The 20552-nt window shown below is 44.7% G+C and overlaps 1 protein-coding gene across 2 annotated transcripts in view; it reads left to right on the top strand.

The window, feature by feature from the left end:
• The window catches only part of UHRF2 (ubiquitin like with PHD and ring finger domains 2), a 165231-nt gene that overhangs the window by 26344 nt on the left and 118335 nt on the right, over window positions 1–20552 (top strand). For both annotated transcript variants that reach the window (XM_067553073.1, XM_067553074.1), the window contains exon 4: window positions 13268–13486. In XM_067553073.1, the coding sequence (XP_067409174.1) occupies window positions 13268–13486 (219 nt within the window). The remainder of the gene's footprint in view (window positions 1–13267; window positions 13487–20552) is intronic.

Consider the following 20552-nt stretch of genomic DNA (forward strand, 5'->3'; position numbering starts at 1 on the left):
CATTTAGTAGTGAGAGCTTCAGCTATAAAGTTTATTATCCCTGGTAGCCAAAACAGCTAGCCAGCAATCTGGTTGAGTGATGCAAATCCATCACTTGATTGAAGTTGGACATTGTTGATGTCTTAATCTTCTTTGTAAAAAATACAGCATTGTTCAGTAGTTCCAGTGTTTAGGAAGATTTCTGTTCCTCCTTAAATGACAGCTTTTTCTGAATCTAGATAAACCACAGATTGTGTCAACATGTATTCTTATTATTTGTATTGTGGTAGCACTTAAGAGCCCCAAACATGGACTAGGTTCCCATTGTGCTAGAGGGACAGTATAAGCTCATAACAAAAATATAGCCCCGTGTCAAAGAGCTTATAGCATTCTGTGGAAAATAAAGACACATACTCTGCAAATGCCACCACTGTCCGAGAGTAAATCCCCATAAAAGAAAATAAAAATCAGCACTCGGTATTTTCCACAGAATTATTATATCAGCCTGGCCATCCTTTTTTGGTAGAACAGTCAAACTAAATTTGTAGAAAAATATTATGCAAAGTCTGACAATGTTGTATCAAAGGATATTGTCACATTAATTGAACTTGCCTTAAAATATGAATGGAGCTAGCAGGGTCATATCCATTTCCTAGTGGATATTCTTCTGAGGTATATGAAAATCTCACCACTGAAAATTAGTTTTTTTTTGCCTTGCCAGTAACTTTCTCCAAGTGGCTACCAGCTGTTTTAGCCAGTACTTCTTGTTTCTCAGCTTTCTTTCCAATCTTTTGAGAGAGACTCAAGATCCTGCTTATCCTCCCCCATCCCAATTGATAGTCTGCTCCTACTGCTGGTACATGATATTGAGAGCCCAGACTTCTTACCTTAGCTGAAGAGACCTTAAGGACTAAGACTTTTGTTTTGGAAAAAATGTCATTGGGAAGACTGGTCTCATCTGAGAGAAGTTTAAAAAAAAACAAAACAAAACCCGATAATTTAAATGCTTCACTAAAAATATTTTCTCTCACTCACTCTCCAGATCTCCTCCTCTCAAACCAGAAATGTTTATTCCTGTGCTCTTTCAAGTCCATTGAGGCTTAGAACAACAATTATATAAGCACAGGGTGGGTTCTAATGGAACAGTGGGAACATTACAGGTAAGGAAACTAATTTTACCTTTTTCCTCTGTGAGTACCCACTGTTCCATTTAGTCTAGTACTGATGGGGAAATAGCGAACAGTAATAAAAATCCTCCAAGAAAATTTTGTGGGGAGGGAAATAGACATATTAAAAAGAACCAAAACAAAATTTTATTCTCCAACCCACTTAAAATTTACTGCAGAATACAGAACAGAAACTAGAAGGCCCTTTATTCAAAAAAATGTTTGAGGCTGAAAATATGCTTTTTTAGAGCCAAGTAAAGAAAGTTGCTTAAGACCATGTAGCAGCAAGGCAGTTCTTATCGTATGGTCCTGCTGTACTCATGAAGTAGCTATTGAACCTGATCAAATGAGCCCTGTCTGCCCTGAAGACCTGAAAAATAGCCAACACCATCCACTCAGAAATACTTTGTTTTTTATTAGCTGTGTACTCTTTGTTCTCTATATAAATGAGCATTATTATTATTTGTATTTTCATAGTGCCTAGACGCTCTAGTCAGGGACCAGGATTCTGTTGTGCCAGGCACTATATGAACACAGAACAAGAGTGTCTTGGCTTTGTCAATAATAAATAGAATTATACTACCTTGATCACATTTCAAGTGTGCAATTGTTTCTTTAGATTGTGGGACAGAGTATAAGGAAAAAGACTGATCCAAGTGGAAAGCAGTATTCCTTTTAGCAGGAAATGGCATAAGGACTACCCTGTCAAGAAAAATGGCAGAGAAGGGCTTTTTTGATTGATTAGCATCCCGAATTTGCCCACTCTTCTAGCTGAAGAGACTGCTAAGAGGAAGACTGCTTCTCCCATTGGCTCAGAGAGAGGGTTGGTGGGGATTTGCAGTACGAAGTTGAGGTCTCCTAATAATGGATGGGGTGGATGTCTTTCAGAAATTTACTGCTTCAGCTGTATATTTCTAGACTTAGGTAAGTTGGAATTTGATGAATGAGATCTCAAAGTTTCCAGAGCTGAGACTTGCACTTTCTGAACTTGGAGCTTGGACTTGGAACCAAACCAAAGTAAACTTGAAATTTCTCCTAGCTCTCTATTGAAGATGTGTAGGAAATGTATATCCTTTTGTACATAACAGAAGGACTGTAAACTTTATTATTTGAAGCCTTTATTATTTGAAGCCTTTATTATTTGAAGCCTTTATTATTTGAAGCCTTTATTATTTTTTATTATTTTTTATTATTGAACTTTATTAATTGAAGCCTTTATTAATTGAAGCCTTTCTGGATTTAGTAAGAAATATGCTAAATCCTGGGAATAGTCCTTATCAAGGAGGTGAAATCACTCAGGTTCCAGGCAGTGCGCCTCATGTTGAAGGATTTGGATTAGTAAGATTGCTTTGGTGAATGAAATTTTCAGAAGGATCCATGTTTGATAAGACTTTTCAGAGGTCTTTTTAGGAACCACATGTGTCTGGGTCAATATGGAGTGATGGTTGCCTTTGCTTGGCACTGGCCATTTTGGCAGTGAGAGAAGGAGAGGGGGAAGGACATGAGCAAGACAACCTGTGCAGGGAAGTGACCATGGGCCTTCTGCAGACCTAGGGATGTTGGTGTCAAGAGTTTTCACTGTTCTCTTGGGTAGCACAGTAGAACACTTAGAGAGATAATCACGTCTCTATTAACTACTTTAATATAGTTCCCATTCCCCTGCTTCTGTGATGTTGCTTAGCCAGTCAAACCATTAGGTGCTTTTGCCTTTGTTATAGGCTGACAGATCCTCTTCAGGGACTAGGAAAAGAACTGTTGAGTCACTGCTTAGTCCTCTTCTCTTTGTTTCACTTTGGTTATTCAGATATATTTCCGTGGTGGAGGTTTTGCCTTCCATATGTATAAACATGCATTAGAAATGAATTTTTGGTAGCAAGATGTGCATTGCATACTTGTCTTAAATCTAGTAAATTGATTCTGTGCTGAGATTCCTGTAGGTTCCGCGTGCCCTGAGCTTGATGGGGTATCATCTGTGCTTTGTAACCCAATAATTTTGGCATCTATCATTCTGTTTAGTGAGGTACTGGTGTGTCAGTCAGAATTCTTTCCTTGTATTGTTGAAGAGATTTTCCTCACTCTGAGAAAAACAAATCAGTCATGGGCGGATCAGCCCTTGGACTGACTACTCCTGGATGTTCTAAGTAGGAAATTCTGCAAAGAGCGGAGCTGAAGCATTGCTTAGGTTACTGATCTCACCCTGCCTCCATTTAGCATGATAGCCTCTGTATCTCAGCTGTTAATAGTTGCTCAAGAAATCCTCCATGAGATTTCAAAACTTGAAGAAACTTCTGGGGTAACTGGATTACACTAATATGTGTCTGTAAAAGAGCACCCTGGTGATTGAGAGTGCTTGACTACCGTCTACTGGAAATAATATTTTTTCCTGACTTGAAACCTAGTTGGTTAAAGTGAAGGAAGGAAGGAGGAGTCAGTTTTAGATATCAAGAAAAACTTATGAACTCCAGTATCTGTGTACAATGATGCATCTTGAAGTCTCCTGTTAGTAGCATTTTTCTTTTCTGGGTTCAATCACTGAAAGCTTTCATCTATACAAACATTTAGATTGTGGCAAGTTGGAGTGTAAATCTACCCTGTACTAGCCTCTTGTTTGTGTGGACCCTGCTGCCGCTAATTAAATGTTCCATAGTGCACTTCGATTTCAAAGCAGTGGTTCTCAACCTTTCTGGGCTCATTTCTAAATGTTTATGGCTTCTCACAACCCTATAAATAGTGTGGGGGTGAATGCCTTGGTGTGTTTTCAGTTGGGTTCTGCCTGGCACTCATCTCACAGTTGCCACTCCTGTGCTGTGGGGCTGACTGGGTTTGTTTCTTTGCTCCGGGTGTTGCAACCTTTGAGGTTGCAGTGTCATTCAGGTTTGGTCCCACCTTTGACTGGACCAAATTTGTGAGAGTGGATTTGTGACCTCGCTTATGGGGTTGCAGTGCCACTCAAATTTTGGTCTGCCCGGACTCCCGTTGTCATGAGGGCTGGGCCAAACCTGAGTGGTGCTGGGACCCCAGCAGTTGCAGTGCCTGGAGCAGGGAAACCAGCCCAGCCACCTCCATGGGACAGGAGCTGACATGCACCCTTTGAAACATTCTGATGACCCAGTTTTGGGTCCCAACTCACGGTTTGAGAAACCCTGGGTTGAGGTTGGGGAGTGAGACTCTACTTGTGGGAGGTGAAAGGGGATACTTCTGTCTGCTGTTACATGAATTTGGACTTAGAACTGAGAACCAGAATTCCCATCTATTTGATAGTGTTAATTTGAAATAATAGTACATTTAACATTTATGTTTAAAAGGAAAATTGTTAAGAAAAATGTTAGAGAGGGCTGTGGTAAAATACTGTAGAATACACCCTTAATTTACAACTTGCAAAGATCTTCAAAATTAAAGAACTGCCCTAACGTTATTATTCAGTTAAGTGTTTTATACATTTTCCAGTTCTGATTATGTATTTAAATTTTTTTAAAATTTGTAGAGCTTTAGTTTTCCCCATATTTGTAATTTTTAAACAAAACCCAAGTTGTAACAAATTGAGGCTTGAAACTAACATTACATATCATTCTAGCACAAGAAGTCCTGACTACCTGCTTTGTTTTTAGTATGTGAATTTAGAGTGTCTTATCTCTTCAGTTACAGCAGTTTCTGGTGGGAGAGGGAAAAGGATTAAAGGGTGCTCTGGATTTCCATGGTGCCAGGAAAAGATTTGTGTATAGTGACATAGGATTAATATATTTCTCTGTATCACATTCTAGGAATATTCAAATATTGCCTGTGGCCAAGGAAGGCTGGAGTCTTTCTTTATGGGCAACTGATTGCTAAGAAAGGTTTCCATAGAGATGTGAGACTGCATGAGAATTTTGCTATGCTAGTATTAATATTTTGTGTAATACCTGTTGAATACCATTTCTGGTCATGTCTCCTTTTTGAATATTGTATGCTAAGTTTGTAACTTAAAAAACCCCACACTGGGAGCCCATTGTGAATATAATTTCTAAAGAAAGTTTGTATCGTCCGTTTACTATGCCAAATTTGCTGCAACTGAGATAAGCCATACTTAGTCATACAATTAAGGGTATGCTTACCCTGAAATTAAACAGTGGCTGGCCCATGTCAACTGATGGGGGGGCTCAGGCTACAGGGCTGTTTAACTGTGGTTTGGGCTTGGGCTGGCACTCAGGCTCTGGGACCCTCCCTCATGGAGTCCTAGGGCTGGAGCCCAGGTCCAAATAACTACACTGCAATTAAACAGCCTCATATCTTGAGCCCAAGTCAGCTGACACGGGCCAGCCATGGGTGTTTAATTTCAGTATGAACATACCTTAAGAGCAGACTTTAGCCCCCTGTCAGTAGTGTATTATATTAGGTATGAAATCTACTGAAAAGCACACAACTTCTGTTTTTTCTCCTGAAGGTTATGATGATAGACGCTTAAAAAAAAAAAAAAAAAAAAAAAAAAAAAAAAAAGGGGGGGGGGGGGGGCGCAATAAACAAGAAAATCCTTTATTAGCCTCATTTGAGTGTGATTGTTAGCCTAGTTTCTTTATGAAATTTTCTCATTTTCATTGTTTTCTTAGCTTCAGTGTTCTCAAAAGATTTTCTTTTGTTCCTTTGTATTCTTTGTCTGACTTACACTGCCCTACATACTTCCCCCCCTTAACATTGTAGTGGCATATTTTACCATGGTAATTAAGGTCTAGATTTTAGTCTTGTGTTTGGAGGAGTATAAATAAGCTGTATTTAGAAGAAGGAAAAAAAAAAAAAAAAGCCAGTTGAAAGTAGGCATACAGTATGAAGTCTGATCTAAATGTGAAACAGGTATGATCTAGTTGATCCTCTTTTCTTCCTGCCTCTTCTGCTTTGCTTTTCGTTTTTTTCCTTTTCTGGTGGAAGGAGATTTTTGAGAGCATAGGATAGAGAACTTTCTGGTTGATGGAGTTCGATAATTCTTTATAATTAAAGTCAGACTTTAATATAGAAGTACAAATTATTAGTATTTATTACTACTTGCAATAATTAGCTCTACACATGGCTGTGTTTTCAGAAGCAGGCTTTTGGGATTGTAAGCCTTAATACAGCTGAACTACTTTTGGGCCTATGGGAGGCAGATCTGTTCAATAAATGCACCTTTTATAAAACTAGAGCACTCCACTGCTAAAAGTTGCATAACAATTTAGGAGGTAGAGAGGACATGCAAATAACCTATTCTTCTGCAGTACACATCACTGTTCTTGTTAATTTTATTCCAACCCTTGCCTGCAGTACAAACAGGAGTTAATCTAGCTTGAACACAGGTAAAATGGATTGATTTCACATGTCAATTCCGCTGTAGGTGTTTGTGTGCATGGTCATTGGAGAGTTTTTACCCTTAACAATACCCATTGGGGCGGCCTGAACACCCTTTGTTGTCTTGCATACACTGTGCCGGCATAAAAGGCAGAGCTGCCCCATTCCTTTCTACTGCCCATGATGGTGGTTGGAGCTTCCAGTCTTTGCTTCTTCAAGTCTTACTTGTTTTATGTGTAAATAGCACCCATGCATAATTTAATTAGCTCATTTAAAAGTAATTGGTGGTGGTGGCGATTGTTTTAATTTTATTTTTTTTAATGTGGTTCTGCCATCCAGCTTGCGTACTGGACCCAAAACCAGAGAGAGGCCATGTTCTCTGGGTTTCAAGCCTTGCCACTCTTGTGACATGGCAATGCATAATAGTGACTCCTCAGTCCAGCTGCTTTAAGATCTTGGGGCAGGCTCATGTAATGGCATTTGTAAGGGCTTTAAACCTCATTAAGGGAGAAAAGACAAGGCAGCCAGATTAAAAAAATCTGCTGATGAAATTGGTGTTACAACCTCCATATGAGTCCTCTACCACAGTCCAGGTACTGACCATCTGAGTGTCAGTAGTAGTGTGCTACTGGGACTGAGAGGGAAATCAGCATTGCCAGTACCAAAAGAGGCATTGGAAATCACACTTGATACTGGGGTCATCAGCAGACTCAAAGAGGGATGAGATTGTCTAATGACTTGGAAGGGCATTCAAGGAGGAAGCATTCCCCAGAGCACACCTTTGAACAGGGGAGTTCATTGACTCCAGATCCCAGTGGGGTCTGTTGAGACTGGCTCCCAAAGCATCTCCTGCCACAGTACTTCAGAATATCTTCCCAGTACCATCTACTCCTGAGACGTTTGGGCCTGCAAGAAAATTGTTAAAGCTATTGTTGCCACTATCACCAGTGGTTCAAAAGACTCGCTTGGCACTGATACCCGAGGTATGCCTCCAGCACCTTCACTTCTGCACCAAGTAGCTCCATTGGATGTGGCCATCAGGATACTAGTTATGTCAGGACCATCTAAGGGAAAGCCACAGATAATCTCCCTGGCTCCCCTTTCTTCGTAGTCTGTGCCTTCTTCACTGGTAGTAACATGTATGGTACTACTTTGGTCTCGGGAATAAGCTGCTTACTCATCCCACTCTGAAGTGGAATCCTCTGTATTCCAACCTAGCCTGTCCTTTCAGGAGGGATGCCCGCCCTGATTTCTGCCTCAGTACCAGTAGGGGGCTTATAGGAGGAATCCTTGAGCTATTCATAGTTGGAGACGGGAGGCCCTGCCAGTGGCCCTTTTGGAACCCCTGGGCTTCCCCCACCAAGCAAGTGCCCCCCCCCCGGGTCTCCCCCCCTTGCTGGCTTCATCTACTGGGGGTCAGGAGCATTGTCACAGCAAGCACGATAGCATTGGTACCAAGCCCGCCACTGAGCAGAGTCAGGATCCCTCTCACAAACAGCTGCAAGTGGAGCTGGAACTGGACCAGCCCCCAGTACTACTGGCATCCTCTTCCTCATTCCCAAAGGAGGCAATTGTACTGGATGCTGTTTCTCCACCTTGGGACGATTTTAAGACTCCTCAGTAGTTGTTGAGGAGAATGGCTGTGGCCCTAAATATCCAACTAGAGGAGGTCCAGGAAAAATCTCTCTAACTGGTAGACATTTTGACATTTGTGGCACCAGCATGTATAGCTCTAGGGATTGAATAAGGCTATCTTAGAGCCTACCAAGGTCTTATAGACTTTAAGGTCAGAAGGGATGATTATGATCATCTAGTCTGACCTGCACAACACAGGCTGCAGAACCTCACTCACCCACTCCTATAACCCTTAACCATTGGCTGAGTTATTGAAGTCCTCAAATCATGGTTTAAAGACTTCAAAGTACGGAGAATCCACCAGCAAGTGAACCATGCCCCATGCTACAGAGGAAGGCAAAAAAACTTTAGGGCCTCTGTCAACCTGCCCTGGGGGAAAATTCCTTCCCAACCCCGAATATGGTGATCAGCTAAATCCTGAGTATGTGGGCAAAACTCACCAGCCAGACACCTGAGAGAATTCTTTGTAGGTCCTCTGGCAGACCCCAGCTTCTCTGCCTCCAACTCCAAAAAGAGTGAAGAGATGATACTATGTCCTCTTTTAGGGGGCTTGAGTAGCATTATAACCATCCGGGCTCCCTTGTAGTGGCATCAGCCAATGGAAAAGAGACTGGGTTCCAGGCTTCAACCCCCAAAAATAATGAGGGAAAGACTCTGGATTTATTTGGGAGGAAGCTTTATTCCACAGGTAGATTAGTTTCAGTTTGCAAATCATCAAGACTTGCTGGGATGCTACAGTTTCACCTTACTGCATACAATTTTGAAGTTCAAAGACAGACTTCCAGCGAAATGAAACAGGAGTTCCAGTCTTTAGCAGACAAGGACAAGTTGGTCACCAGAATAGCTCTACAGGTGGATCTTCATGTAGTAGGTGCTGCAGGCTTGCAGCATGGCCTGTGCTATTATTGTGAGGTACTCCATTCTGGTTGCACTCTTCTGGCTTCCCTCCAGAGGTACAGGAGACAGTTCAGGGCTTACCTTTTGAAGAGCCATCACTCTTCTCAGAAAAGACAGATGAGATTTTGAATAGTATCCAAGACTTTCTAGAGTAACCCTGAAATCCCTGGGCATTTATGCCCCAGCAGTGAAGCGGAAGGTGTTCTGCCCTCATTGGCCTCAGCATTTTCATGGGTTTGTGCCTCGAGCCCAAGATCTACCACAGAGAAGGAGCAGAGATTACAAATGATGACTACCACCAACCTCCCTCTGTGTTCACAGCCACTGGTTCATCGAGACAGGTGACATCTTCCAAAAGTGCACTTTGACAGGCTGGTCAAGAGCACTCTTGGAAATAGTAGATTTCTGTCTCTTCTGCCCCCCTGCCCAGTTTTTGCAAACCACTTGTCCCACTTCTGTTATGCTTGAGCCCACATCAAAATAGATTGTGGGTTCTAAACAGTGCAAGTGGTATATATGCTCCATTTCATTTTTTACCCCACCCTTCTGTCACTTTTGCAGGACCCCTCACACTAAGAAAGTATTACTGCAAGAGAGACCATCACTTCCCTTTGTAAGAACTATAGAAGAGGTCCCTCCTTTTTTTTCATGGGAAAGAGGTTTTACTTCTGGTACTTCCTGATGCTGACAGTGAAAGGGGGTCTTAGGCTATTGTAGATTTAAGGTGATTAAACAAGTTCCTGAAAAATTTGGAATTCTGTATGGTCACTCTAGCTTCCATTATTCTTTCCTTGGAGCAGGGGGACTGGTATGCTGTTCTTGACTTAAAGGATGCCTGTTTTCTTGTGGCAATTCATCAGGGCCACAGAAAATTTCTGAGATTAGCTATCAGTGGCCACCACGATCAGATCAGACTTCCTCTTTGGTGTCTCGGCTGCCCTTTGTGTTTTTACAGATGTGGTGGTAGCATTCCTATGGAGGTCATGTATTCCCTTATGTGGATGAATGGCTGATAAGTGGTCAATCCAGATCACTGGTGGTGGATAGCATTAGCATAATCCAATCCATTTTTGATACATGAGGTCTCCTGATCAACTCAGTCCTGTCTTCAGTATAGAAAATAGAATGTAATAGAGTGGTCCTTGATTCAACAGCTGCCAGGGCTTTATTGCTTCAGGCAAGATTTCATACAGTGCAAAGCCTTGTCCTGGATTTAAAGGACTCTCTCTTACCATGGTGAGAAGCTGATTAAGACATCTGGGGCACATGGTTGCAATCATTTATATGGTCCAGTACACCAGACTGTGCCTCAGACTCCATCAGAGCTGGGTGGCAGAGGTATGTTCTCCAAGAAAGCACCACATAGACATGTTAGTGCATGTACAAAGTCTCCCTAGATTGGTGGCTAGATCTGCCCAATGTATGCAAGGGAGTTCCTTTTGCTCCACCTCAGCACTCTCTTAACTTAGTCACGGATGCCTGAGATCTGGGGTGTTGGGGCTCATCTAGGACACCTGCACACACAGTCTCTACTCACTCCAAGATTTCAGTCTGAACATAAACATCCTGGAGCTGTGGGCTGTCTGAACTTGCGTGGAGTTCCTTTCTCACATCAGGTGAACAGGTGTATTGGCACTGACGACGGCTGTGTTTTATGTAAAGAAGCTGGGAGAAGCTTGGTTCTCACAGCTCTGTCAGGAAATAATCCTGTCTGGGACTTCTGCGTCACCAACTGTATGCTTCTGAAAGTGGCCTATGTCCAAGGGGCTCAGAATACACTGGCAGATTGCCTGAGCAGGTTGTTTATCAATCACCACAAGTGGTCCTGTCACTCAGACATAGGAAAGTCTATTTTCCAGCTCTGGGAGGCTCCCCAAGTGCAACAAGGACCAAGACAATGTCACCAGTTCTGTTCCAGCTCATGTTCATCTTCTCACCACAGCAGTAAAAATGCTTCTTTAGTAAAGGTCTGCTTCTGGCCCTCCTCTTCCCTGCCGCTCCCCCTCACTCTCCCCCCTCCCCCCCCAAAAAAAACAAAAAAACAAAAACCAAAACCAACCAAACAAAAAAACTCCCTTCTGCCCAGAGTTCTGTGCAAGGTCAAACAGAACAAGGCTAGCTGTATACTGATTGCCCCATCAGCACTGATTTTCACAGCTCCTGGACATCTCAATCAGCCCCCATTGTTGTTCCTGCTTTATATAGACCTACCTTCATGGAATCGATGGTAGCATTAATTGAAATGCTTCCAGTTCCACATGCAGGGTCAGAAAGACAGGCTGAGAACCTCACAGTTTCAATGTGTGGGGAGAAAGACGAGTGCTTCCAATCCTCCTTCTTACCTGGACAGTAGTAGGTCAAAATATGAGACTTAATTGAGGAGCTCTGGTTCCCTGTCTATGGTCTGATTCAATGGTCATTAAATCAAATTTTTTTTTATTCACTTCAGTGGACTTTGGATGATCTTCTAAGTATAGGCAGCTGACTTTGGGCTGTGGTTTGATGGTCAGTGCCCTAGTATGTCAGCTGCCATCAGCAGCAGGCACTTGTCGCATTTCAACAGTTGTTCCTTGGAGAAACGTACATTACAGAGTGTGGTGGTGTTCCCTGTACCTCTGTGCAACCTTGAACTGCAGGCAGTATGCCTTCTTCACCTTCCACCATGCCTCAGATTCCTGGCCTCCTCATCTGGCACAGGTTTCATTGGGTAGCTGGTAAGACTGATAAACACATGAGAACGGCTAAAACTCCCTGAAGAAATTATGAAGTGGGGATTTAGTTTGACAAATAATTCAGATTAATATTAGTTAAAAACAATTCAATATTAAGTAATTTTTTTCTTCATCTTCATTTTAAATTTGTACAGAGATCTGTTCTCACATAATGGGTGTCTGTGTCTCTGTCCTTCCCCTTGACTGGTATTTGTTACATAATGGATTCTCCTTTATACTGTGTTGTACCAAAAAATAAAGTGAACTCTTAAAGCAAGAATTCAATTTCAGTTTGAAAGATCTGATTTCTCCATTTTGTAACAGGGCATCTTAATTTGTTTCTTTCCAGCAAAATTTTTTTCTTGGTGTGTTCACCCTTCCACTCTGCCATTTTGCCTCGTACATATGTAGACCTCTGTGACTTCTACAGCCACTGCCAAAATGACTGTATACAGAGGATTTAAGGAGGAGGGTATGTTCTTGTACTAAGTAGTTGGTCCTCCAAAAGCATATTCTATGCTCAATGCTGTTTTACTGTAGTCAAATGGCTGTCCCTACATTCATTCTGCTAATGAGCTCCATTCCTTTAAAGGGAAATACCTTTTTAGGAGTATTTACAGTACAGTTCTAGTGTGGTGTATATCTGAACCGGAATAATATGCCCCAGCACTTAGAAAATGAGATCAATTGTAAAAACCTAGCAATTCATGTCTCCTTAAAATGATGTAAAAAATTACTAGGTTTTAGTTTAAAACAAACTCACTCTAAAATGTGATTTAACAGGCCTTTAATTCTTCAGGGAGCCTATTTTACAATATTGCAATTCTTACTACATTCTTGGTGAGATAAATCTTTAAATATGGTACTGTTTAGCTTCTTTGATTTTTATCATTTACTAAAGTGCTGCTCACTAAAATAAAAAACATTTTAAAATGATCAGCCATTTAAGAGTCCTAGAAACATTCTTTCTATGGTTTTGTTTATTTTATTGACTGTAAAATTTCAGAATCATTCTACTTACTGTTAGAGAAAAAAGTATACATTTGTTCATCAATCTTCATCTTGCATAATTTTGTTGGTAAATGCTGTATATGTAGGGTTAGATTTTCAAAAACCATGTTGCTGTTTGTCAGTTGGAATTTTGCCACTAGTATCTTGAAAATCCCGTTTCTAATCTTTTGTTGCCTTTCACTGTGGGCTTGGTTGAGAATTTTACTATTGACCTGAGTACAAGCAAAACTTGCACAGGCTTGCACTCTAGATTTGACACTTTTTAGCATTTTTCTAGCAAAAATCTTATATAAACATGATTCTTCATGGATTTGATTAAAACTGTTCAAATCCCAGGTAGCCAGGACCTTAGTCAGAGAACAGGATAAAACTTCAAAAAAACAAATTCCATTTTCAGAAGTGTTTCAGGGATCCAGATCACTTTTGAAAATGGAACTAAGGCATCAAAGTCACTTAGGCACATTTTAAAATGTTACCCTTTGACTTATTTCATGACTTATTTCATATAAATACTGTAAGTACTAATTTAAGTAAGTAAAAATGTAAGTACTAATTTTACAACCTTTTTCCCCCAAGGTATCCGGAGAATGGTATAGTAGAAATGGGTGCCAATAATCTTCGACCACGAGCAAGAACTGTTCTGAAGTGGAGCGAACTAAATGTGGGTGATGTGGTGATGGTTAACTACAATGTAGAGACTCCAGAAGAGAGAGGATTCTGGTTTGATGCAGAAATTACCTCTCTGAGGGAAATCTCAAGGACTAACAAAGAAGTTCATGCCAAAATTCTTCTGGGGTAAGATTTTATTGACCAGTTTTGAAAGTGTATGCTGGATAAAAATCAACTTTCAGTTTTTGGCCACTACACTTCATTAGATTAAAAATTAACATTCCTTTTCACTTCTGTATCTGTCTGGATCCTGGAATTACTTAACTTTTTTAGCAGATGGAAACTTACTAAGAACAATGTATTTGGAATGTGGTATTTTGATGGGAGTTTTTTTTGATTGTTTGATGTTTTATTTATTTTTATTACGGTTGGTTGATTGGCTAATCTTATTGCTTGATCTATTACCTGTGATCCCATTGGATCAGACTAGTAACATGTTTTTCCCTCAATACTATCAAAGCTGAACTATCAGTTTTCAGTAACTTTTTTCCTTCAGGCCCTTTGGGGATCCTAATGGGTGAGAGTTAGTTACCTTTGGCAATCTGGACAGACTTCTCATTCTACTAATAGACTGTTCAGGGCCAGAATCCTCCATCAGAAAGCTATGGTTTGTTGTGGATGGTTAGTAGGTTAATAGTGAAATAGGAGAAAACAGATTTTTTTGAGATTTCCATATGGACAGATTCAGCTAGTTCACTGACTGTTATACAAGGTACTTGAGGATAGCTCTTCAGAGGCTGAATTTACTTCAGTAAAAGTCTGTAGCACAGAACTTTGAGGTAAGCAATTAGATTGCCTTCTTCCCCCTTTGTCATCTTCTCTTTGCTGTAATTGAGGATATCCAAATTGTATATTGATGACATGCTGAATTTTTGGGCAGACAAGCATCCTGTCCCTCACATTAGAATATTTTTGCCAACAAGTCTGCTTCAGGGTTTAACAGTGAAGGCTGAAATGCCTTTGGGCTACATATAGAACTTTTTTTTCTCAACACAGGACTCTTCATAGGATTCAAAGTTACATATTTTAACCTGGATCTAGAAATTTCTTCTAAAGAAGATTACTAAAACATAGAATGCTCATTTTATGTAAATATCCTTGACCTTAAATTTGAAGCATTACCTCTCAAAATCTTTCTCTTTTGGATATGCCAACCGAGACAGTCAAATAACTTTCATTTTGTCCAGTTTATTAGGAGATAACAGATTAGAAATGTATAAATCCTAATAGGAGGTTATTACCTTCAGTGCCTTCTACTGAACTACCTTAATGGGATGAAATCTACAATTTGTGGACATGGCCAAAATTTAGTTTGATACTAACTATATTCTCTACACAGTTATAGTTCTTCAAGTGATCGTCCACCTAAGATTCTGCTCTTGGTGTGCATGGATTCCATGTGTGTGTGATCAGATTATTTTTTGGGTAGCGGTTCCCTCCACCAAGGATGTATGGGAAGCTGGGCCTGCTCTGCCCTTTAAGTCCTTCTTACCACCCATGGTTGTGATTTGAAACCCTTGGCAGTATCCACATTTCTTGTGCACTGCCTTTCACCTTAAATTTTGGACAAGTTGATTAGTTAAATTTCCTTTTGCCTGTTGGCATATAAATGTGTTTTTTGTTGTTGTTTAGGCAAAATGATACTTAACTGACCTAAACAGCCATCTGGATGGGGTGCTAGGATCATAAGAGACTGAGTTGCCAATCTATAAGATCAGTTTCCCCCCTCTCTTCCCTTCCCAGATCACATTCACGTGCCTCAGATTGCCTCATGGGTCGTTTCCTCGGGATTTAAACCCTGCGCTTTGTGTAAGAAGCCTATACCGAGGGGCGACCCGCATCAGAGTTGTTTAAAGTGTCTGGGGGAAGCACATATCTGTGAGAGGTGCAAAATCTGTAAAAGTTTTTGCCCTTGGACTAAGAGAGAGATTTGTCTCAAGGCCATACAGATGGAGTCTGCACATAGACTGGTGTCAGAGCCCGGCAGATTGGACTCAGCACCAAGCACAATGGCCTGAGCACGCAGTGCTCCTCCTGTGCCTTTTCCTTATCCCGACACCATTTACCATCTCTGGTACCAAAGAAGAGGCTGAAGAAGACTCGCACAAAGTGGGCATGCTTCCCTACAGAGAAGACTAAAGGGGAACCAGGCAAGATCTGTGTCGGCTGCCAGCCCTCCCTGCTTCAGAAGGGTCCCTCGCTGCTGGGCCTTCAATCAACTCCCAGTAGCAGTAGAGGCCCTCACGGCCTGGTGGTGCTGTGGATCCTGAAGGCTTTCCAGGTAATGAGATGTCCTGGCATTGCCCATGCCACCGATGCGGATGGACGGCAGGCCACCGCACTGAGATTTGGCACTGGCACGAACGGGCAACATATTGAGGGACAGATCTACCAACGGTCCCCATCTTTGAGGCACTGGTCAATGGTGTGCAGGCAGTCCCTGGAGTTGAGATCATGCTCTCCGGGTCAAGACAGTATTAGATTGGGCTCTTGCCGTCTATCTCCAGAGGACTGGCACCGAGCAGAATACCGGTACAGAGCGGCGCAGGTTGCCAGATTCACAGTATGTCTCCCCAGCACTGTGGGTTCGCTCGCCTAGTTTGTATAAAAAAGCCAAAGGACAAGAGTGGGTCTCGGCACGCCCATCACTCGGGCTTTCTGTACCACTCACTGGTGCCAGAGCATCAGTGCACTCCGCATGGCACCATGAGGTATTCAGACTCGGCGTTACCCTGGCCATCGGACTGCGGCACTGTTGCCCTATGGCACCACCAATGGGAGTGTGGCCACGGGGTCAATGGCCCAGACCATGGCCTTACTGATGGGGATTTCCCTCGGGGATTCCTCAGTCCTGTTCCGGGAGAGGAACTTCAGTACTGCAGTCCTCCATCCCTCAAAGTTCAGCACCACACCTGGACACGGAGACAAGAAGTACCTCAGAAGCCTAAAGTTTCATATGGTTTCACTAGCTATCATCATTCCCTCTTTGGATCCGGGCGAGAGGTACGCTGCTCTTGATTTAAAAGACGCTTACTTTCACATTGCTATCTTCCCTGGCCACAGGAGATAACTACAGGTTATGGTAGGAGACTGCCATTACCAGTTTGTGGTGCTCCCCTTTAGCCTTTCAGCTGCACCAAGGGTCTTCACCCAAGTGCATGTTGGTAGTGGCAGCATACCTCCAAAGAAGGGATGCAGGTGGTCCCTTACCTGGATGATTGGTTCATCAGGGGCATGTCAAGGTCTCAGGTCCAGACCAGCATCACGATGACCTGAGATGTTTGCCAGGCGCTAGGTCTCCTAATAAACGAGCAAAAATCGACATTCGTCTCTATGCAGAGGATAGAGTTCATTGAGACAATGCTGGATTCATCCAGAGCCAGAGCATTCCTCCCAGAGGAATAGTTCCTGGCAATGACAGATTATAACCCACATTTCATCCTACCCCCTCACGTCAGTGAGGTTCTGCCTCAGCCTCCTGGGCCACCTGCACCTATGTGGTTCCCCATGCCAGACTGCACCTCAGACCCCTCCAGATGTGGTTGGAATTGGTGTATTCTCCAGTCAGGCACCACCTGGACAGGATACTTATGGCTCCTCTGGAAATACTTACCTCCCTGGTGTAGCAGGTGGATCCACATCAGGTGCTCTGGGGAATGTCCTTTTGAAGCACCCCAGCTGTCAGTAACACTGATTCTACTTCGAGTGATTGCTCATATTCATTCAAATATAGGTGAGTGCATGCCACCGTGCACTGGTTCCTGGAACTTTTTTCCCCTTAGCAGACCTCATAGGGTCGGCTTAGGCGCCTCCCCCCCGGAGTACTGCACTCATACTGCGGTATATGAGGCACCGCCGACCCAATGGGCCCTCAGTTCCTTCTTTCAGCCCATGACTGTTGCTGGAACGTCTCTTGCCTATTGCAAGTAGCATTCCCCTTACTGACTTTATCGTTGTTTGAATAGTTCAGTGTTGTGTAGTGTTAAGTAGTTGAAGTTAGTTAGCATTAGAATAGAAGCCCTTAGGGGCTTAGGAGTGGGCCATGCCTGGCTCACCTGGTTTCAAGTCTTGTGCCGTTTGTGGCAAGCCTCTATCAGTGAGTGATCCTCACGATCACTGCCTCAAGTGCCTGGGAGAGCAGCATTGGAGGGACAAGTGGAAGATCTGTAAAGCCTTCAAGCTGAGGACTCAGAATGAGCGGGATATTTGGCTGAAGGCTATTCTGATGGAGGCGGTGCTCCGACCGGCCTCCGAACCGCCACGTTCTACCTCGGCACCAAGCGTCTCCTCAGTGCGGAGTGCTCCACCGGCACTGGAGTCTACTAGACGCCGTCCATCCCTGATGCCCAAGAAGAAACGGCGCCAGGGCGTGGAGTGCCCATGCTCCCCCGCCCTGCCTGTGTGGCCGGGGTCGAGCCAGGAGTTGCACCAGCCACGGCCTGTTGAGCTTGCTCCAGAGCCTGCATCTCCACGTAGGGAGCCTCCCCTGACTTCTGGGGGTGGGGGAGAGCCCCTGCAAGGCCCGTCGACACCGGAGGCTTTCCATGTGGCACAAGCCTTGATGGCCATGCCCACACCTCCGTCCCCCCCTTGGCAGAGCGGACTGGTTTCCCGGGGTAAACCCGCACTGGGTGCCCCTGGTGGATGGTCTAGACCCCCGTCGGGAAAAGTCTCCCACCAGACAGCCATGGAGGGTAGAGCGCGGCGGCTCCCCTCGCAGCTCCGACTTGGAGTCGTCGAGTTCATCCTCTCCGCGGCACCGAGGTCGGTCCCTGGCATCGGAGGCATCGCGCTCGAGGCGGCACTGCTCCAAGACCACGTCGCGCAGTGGACGCAGCTCCCGCACCCTGGCACCGAGACCTTCACCAGCACAGCGCTGGTCCCGATCTCCGGCATAGATCTCTATCTTCGGAGTCAGGTTTGGCAGCGAGACTCACAGATGGCACCATTCCCAGTCCCCAAAGGGCAAGCCGCACCAGAAGTCTTCGGTGCTGAGGCAGAGGACGTCATTGTCCAGCTCATCGGGGCATGCATCTTCCCGTCTGCACCACTTGCAGCGGCACCGACGCTCTTTCACCTCGTCGGGGTCATTTAGAGGCCGTCCCCGACTAAGAGCAGCAAAAGCTGGAGAAGACATCATTGGCACTGGTCCAGCGGCTCCAGGTCCTGGAAAGACAAGGGCACCTGCCGCCTACAAGACTCTGCAGCTGGTACCGATGCCGGCACAAGGGTGGCCCATGGGAGGTGCAGATGGGACAGGGAACTGTCAGTCCAATCCTCAGTGGTGCAACCGGTCCCCCCCCACCACACCAAGCCAGACCCTGAGGAGGGACCCTCTGCGGGGCCCCCTCAACAATCCTCCTCCTCCTTCCCCAGATGAGGCAGTCACTAGAGACTACAGGGCACCTCTCCCAGACTTCAGGGCGCACCAAGAGCTCCTGAAAAGGGTGGCCTCTAACCTGAAGTTAGAACTCAAGGACCCCCTCTTTGGTGTTGTCGGGTCAGTAGGGCCATCAAGAATGGCCCTTACCCATACACAAGAGGGTCCTTAAGCTGGCCAAGGCCCTGTGGCAAACCTCTGCCTCGGTTGCTCCCACATCCAAGAGTGCTGAGGAAAAAATACTATGTCCCGGCAGGGGGGTTTGAGATTTTTGTTTACACACCTTGCCCTGGGGACTCTGGTGGTGGATGTGGCCAACCAGAGGGACAGAAAAGGTGGCCCAGGCACCACGCCAAAAAACAAGGATAATAAAAAACTTGACTTATTTGGGAGGAAGATATACTCCATTGGGGCTTTGCAGCTCTGTATTGTGAACCAGGCCTTCCAAGGGTGATACAATCTTAACCTCTGGGAGTCCATGAGGCGGTTATCAGAGGGGTTGCCTCGGGACCAGGCGGTGGACTTTGCCACGATTCTGGAAGAGGGCATCACGGTGGCAGGGGCGGTGTTGCAATTGCCATGGACAGTGTTCGTAGCTGCAGTCATCGGGGCTGTCCCAAGAGGTGCAGCAATCCATACAGGACCTGCTCTTTGCCGGGGCAGGCCTGTTCTCGGATAAGACCGACGAGAAGCTGCACGCTCTTAAGGATTCGTGAGCCCCGCTCCGTTCCTTGGGACTCTACACTCCCCAGGCCTCGAGACATCAGTCTCGGCCGCAGACCCAACGCCAGACACAGCCACTGCCTAGGCCATCACCTAGACCCTCTCAGTCCTCCAGGGGCTGAGAAAGGAGCAGGGGGTTCGGACAACGTAACGGCTCCAACTCGTCTGCAATCTCCCAGCAAGGACCCTCTAAGGGAGCCAACCATAAAAAACAATTTTGATGGTGTGCCCGAGGGTGGCACCACTATCTCTCTCCCAGATCCACTCCTTCCGTTTTCACACAGGCTAAGACCCTTCTACGCCGAGTGGCAAACCATCACCTCGGACCGTTGGGTCCTCGGCATAGTTCTCTGCGGATATGCCCTCCAGTTCATGGCCTTCCCCCCCCCACCCCCCCAACTCCTCCTCACCCTGTCCCTCTCAGGGACCCTCTCACGAGCAACTCCTTTTGCAGGCGGTGAATACCCTCCTCCTCCTGGGGGCGGTGGAAGCAGTTCCTCCGCAAGAAATAGTACCTGGAGTAAAATCCCTTCCCTTTCTCATCCCCAAAGCAAAAGGGGTTTTGAGACCCATATTAGATCTACGCCGACTAAACAAATTTATCAAGCGTCTCAGGTTTCGCATGGTCTCCCTTATTCTCCATTATCCCAGCTCTGGATCCAGGAGATTGGTATGCTGCCCTCGATTTGAAGGATGCGTATTTCCATATTTCCATCCTTCCCAGCCACAAGTGCTTCCTCTGGTTTATGGTAGCTGGCTGCCATTACCAATTCGTGGCTCTGCCCTTTGGCCTCTCATCTGCCCCAGGGTATTTACCAAGTGTATGGCAGTAGTGGCGGCCTACTTGCGCTGCAGAGGGGTGCAGCTCTTCCCATACCTGGACGACTGGCTAATCAGGGGCAGGTCCAGGTCCCACTTTCAGAACAGTGTATCCCTCACCTGTGCAACATGCACCAAACTGGGTCTGCTCATAAACGAGCAGAAGTCCACTCTTACCCCAGTGCAATGTATAGAGTTCATTGAGGCCACCTTGGACGCTACCCAAGCCAGAGCCTTCCTCCTGAAGCCTCGGTTCGAAGCCATGGCTGT

The sequence above is a fragment of the Emydura macquarii genome, unplaced genomic scaffold (genome assembly GCF_026122565.2).
Source record: "Emydura macquarii macquarii isolate MOO-44397 ecotype Brisbane River unplaced genomic scaffold, CSIRO-AGI_Emac_v2 contig_1451, whole genome shotgun sequence".
In the NCBI taxonomy this organism is placed as follows: domain Eukaryota; kingdom Metazoa; phylum Chordata; order Testudines; family Chelidae; genus Emydura; species Emydura macquarii.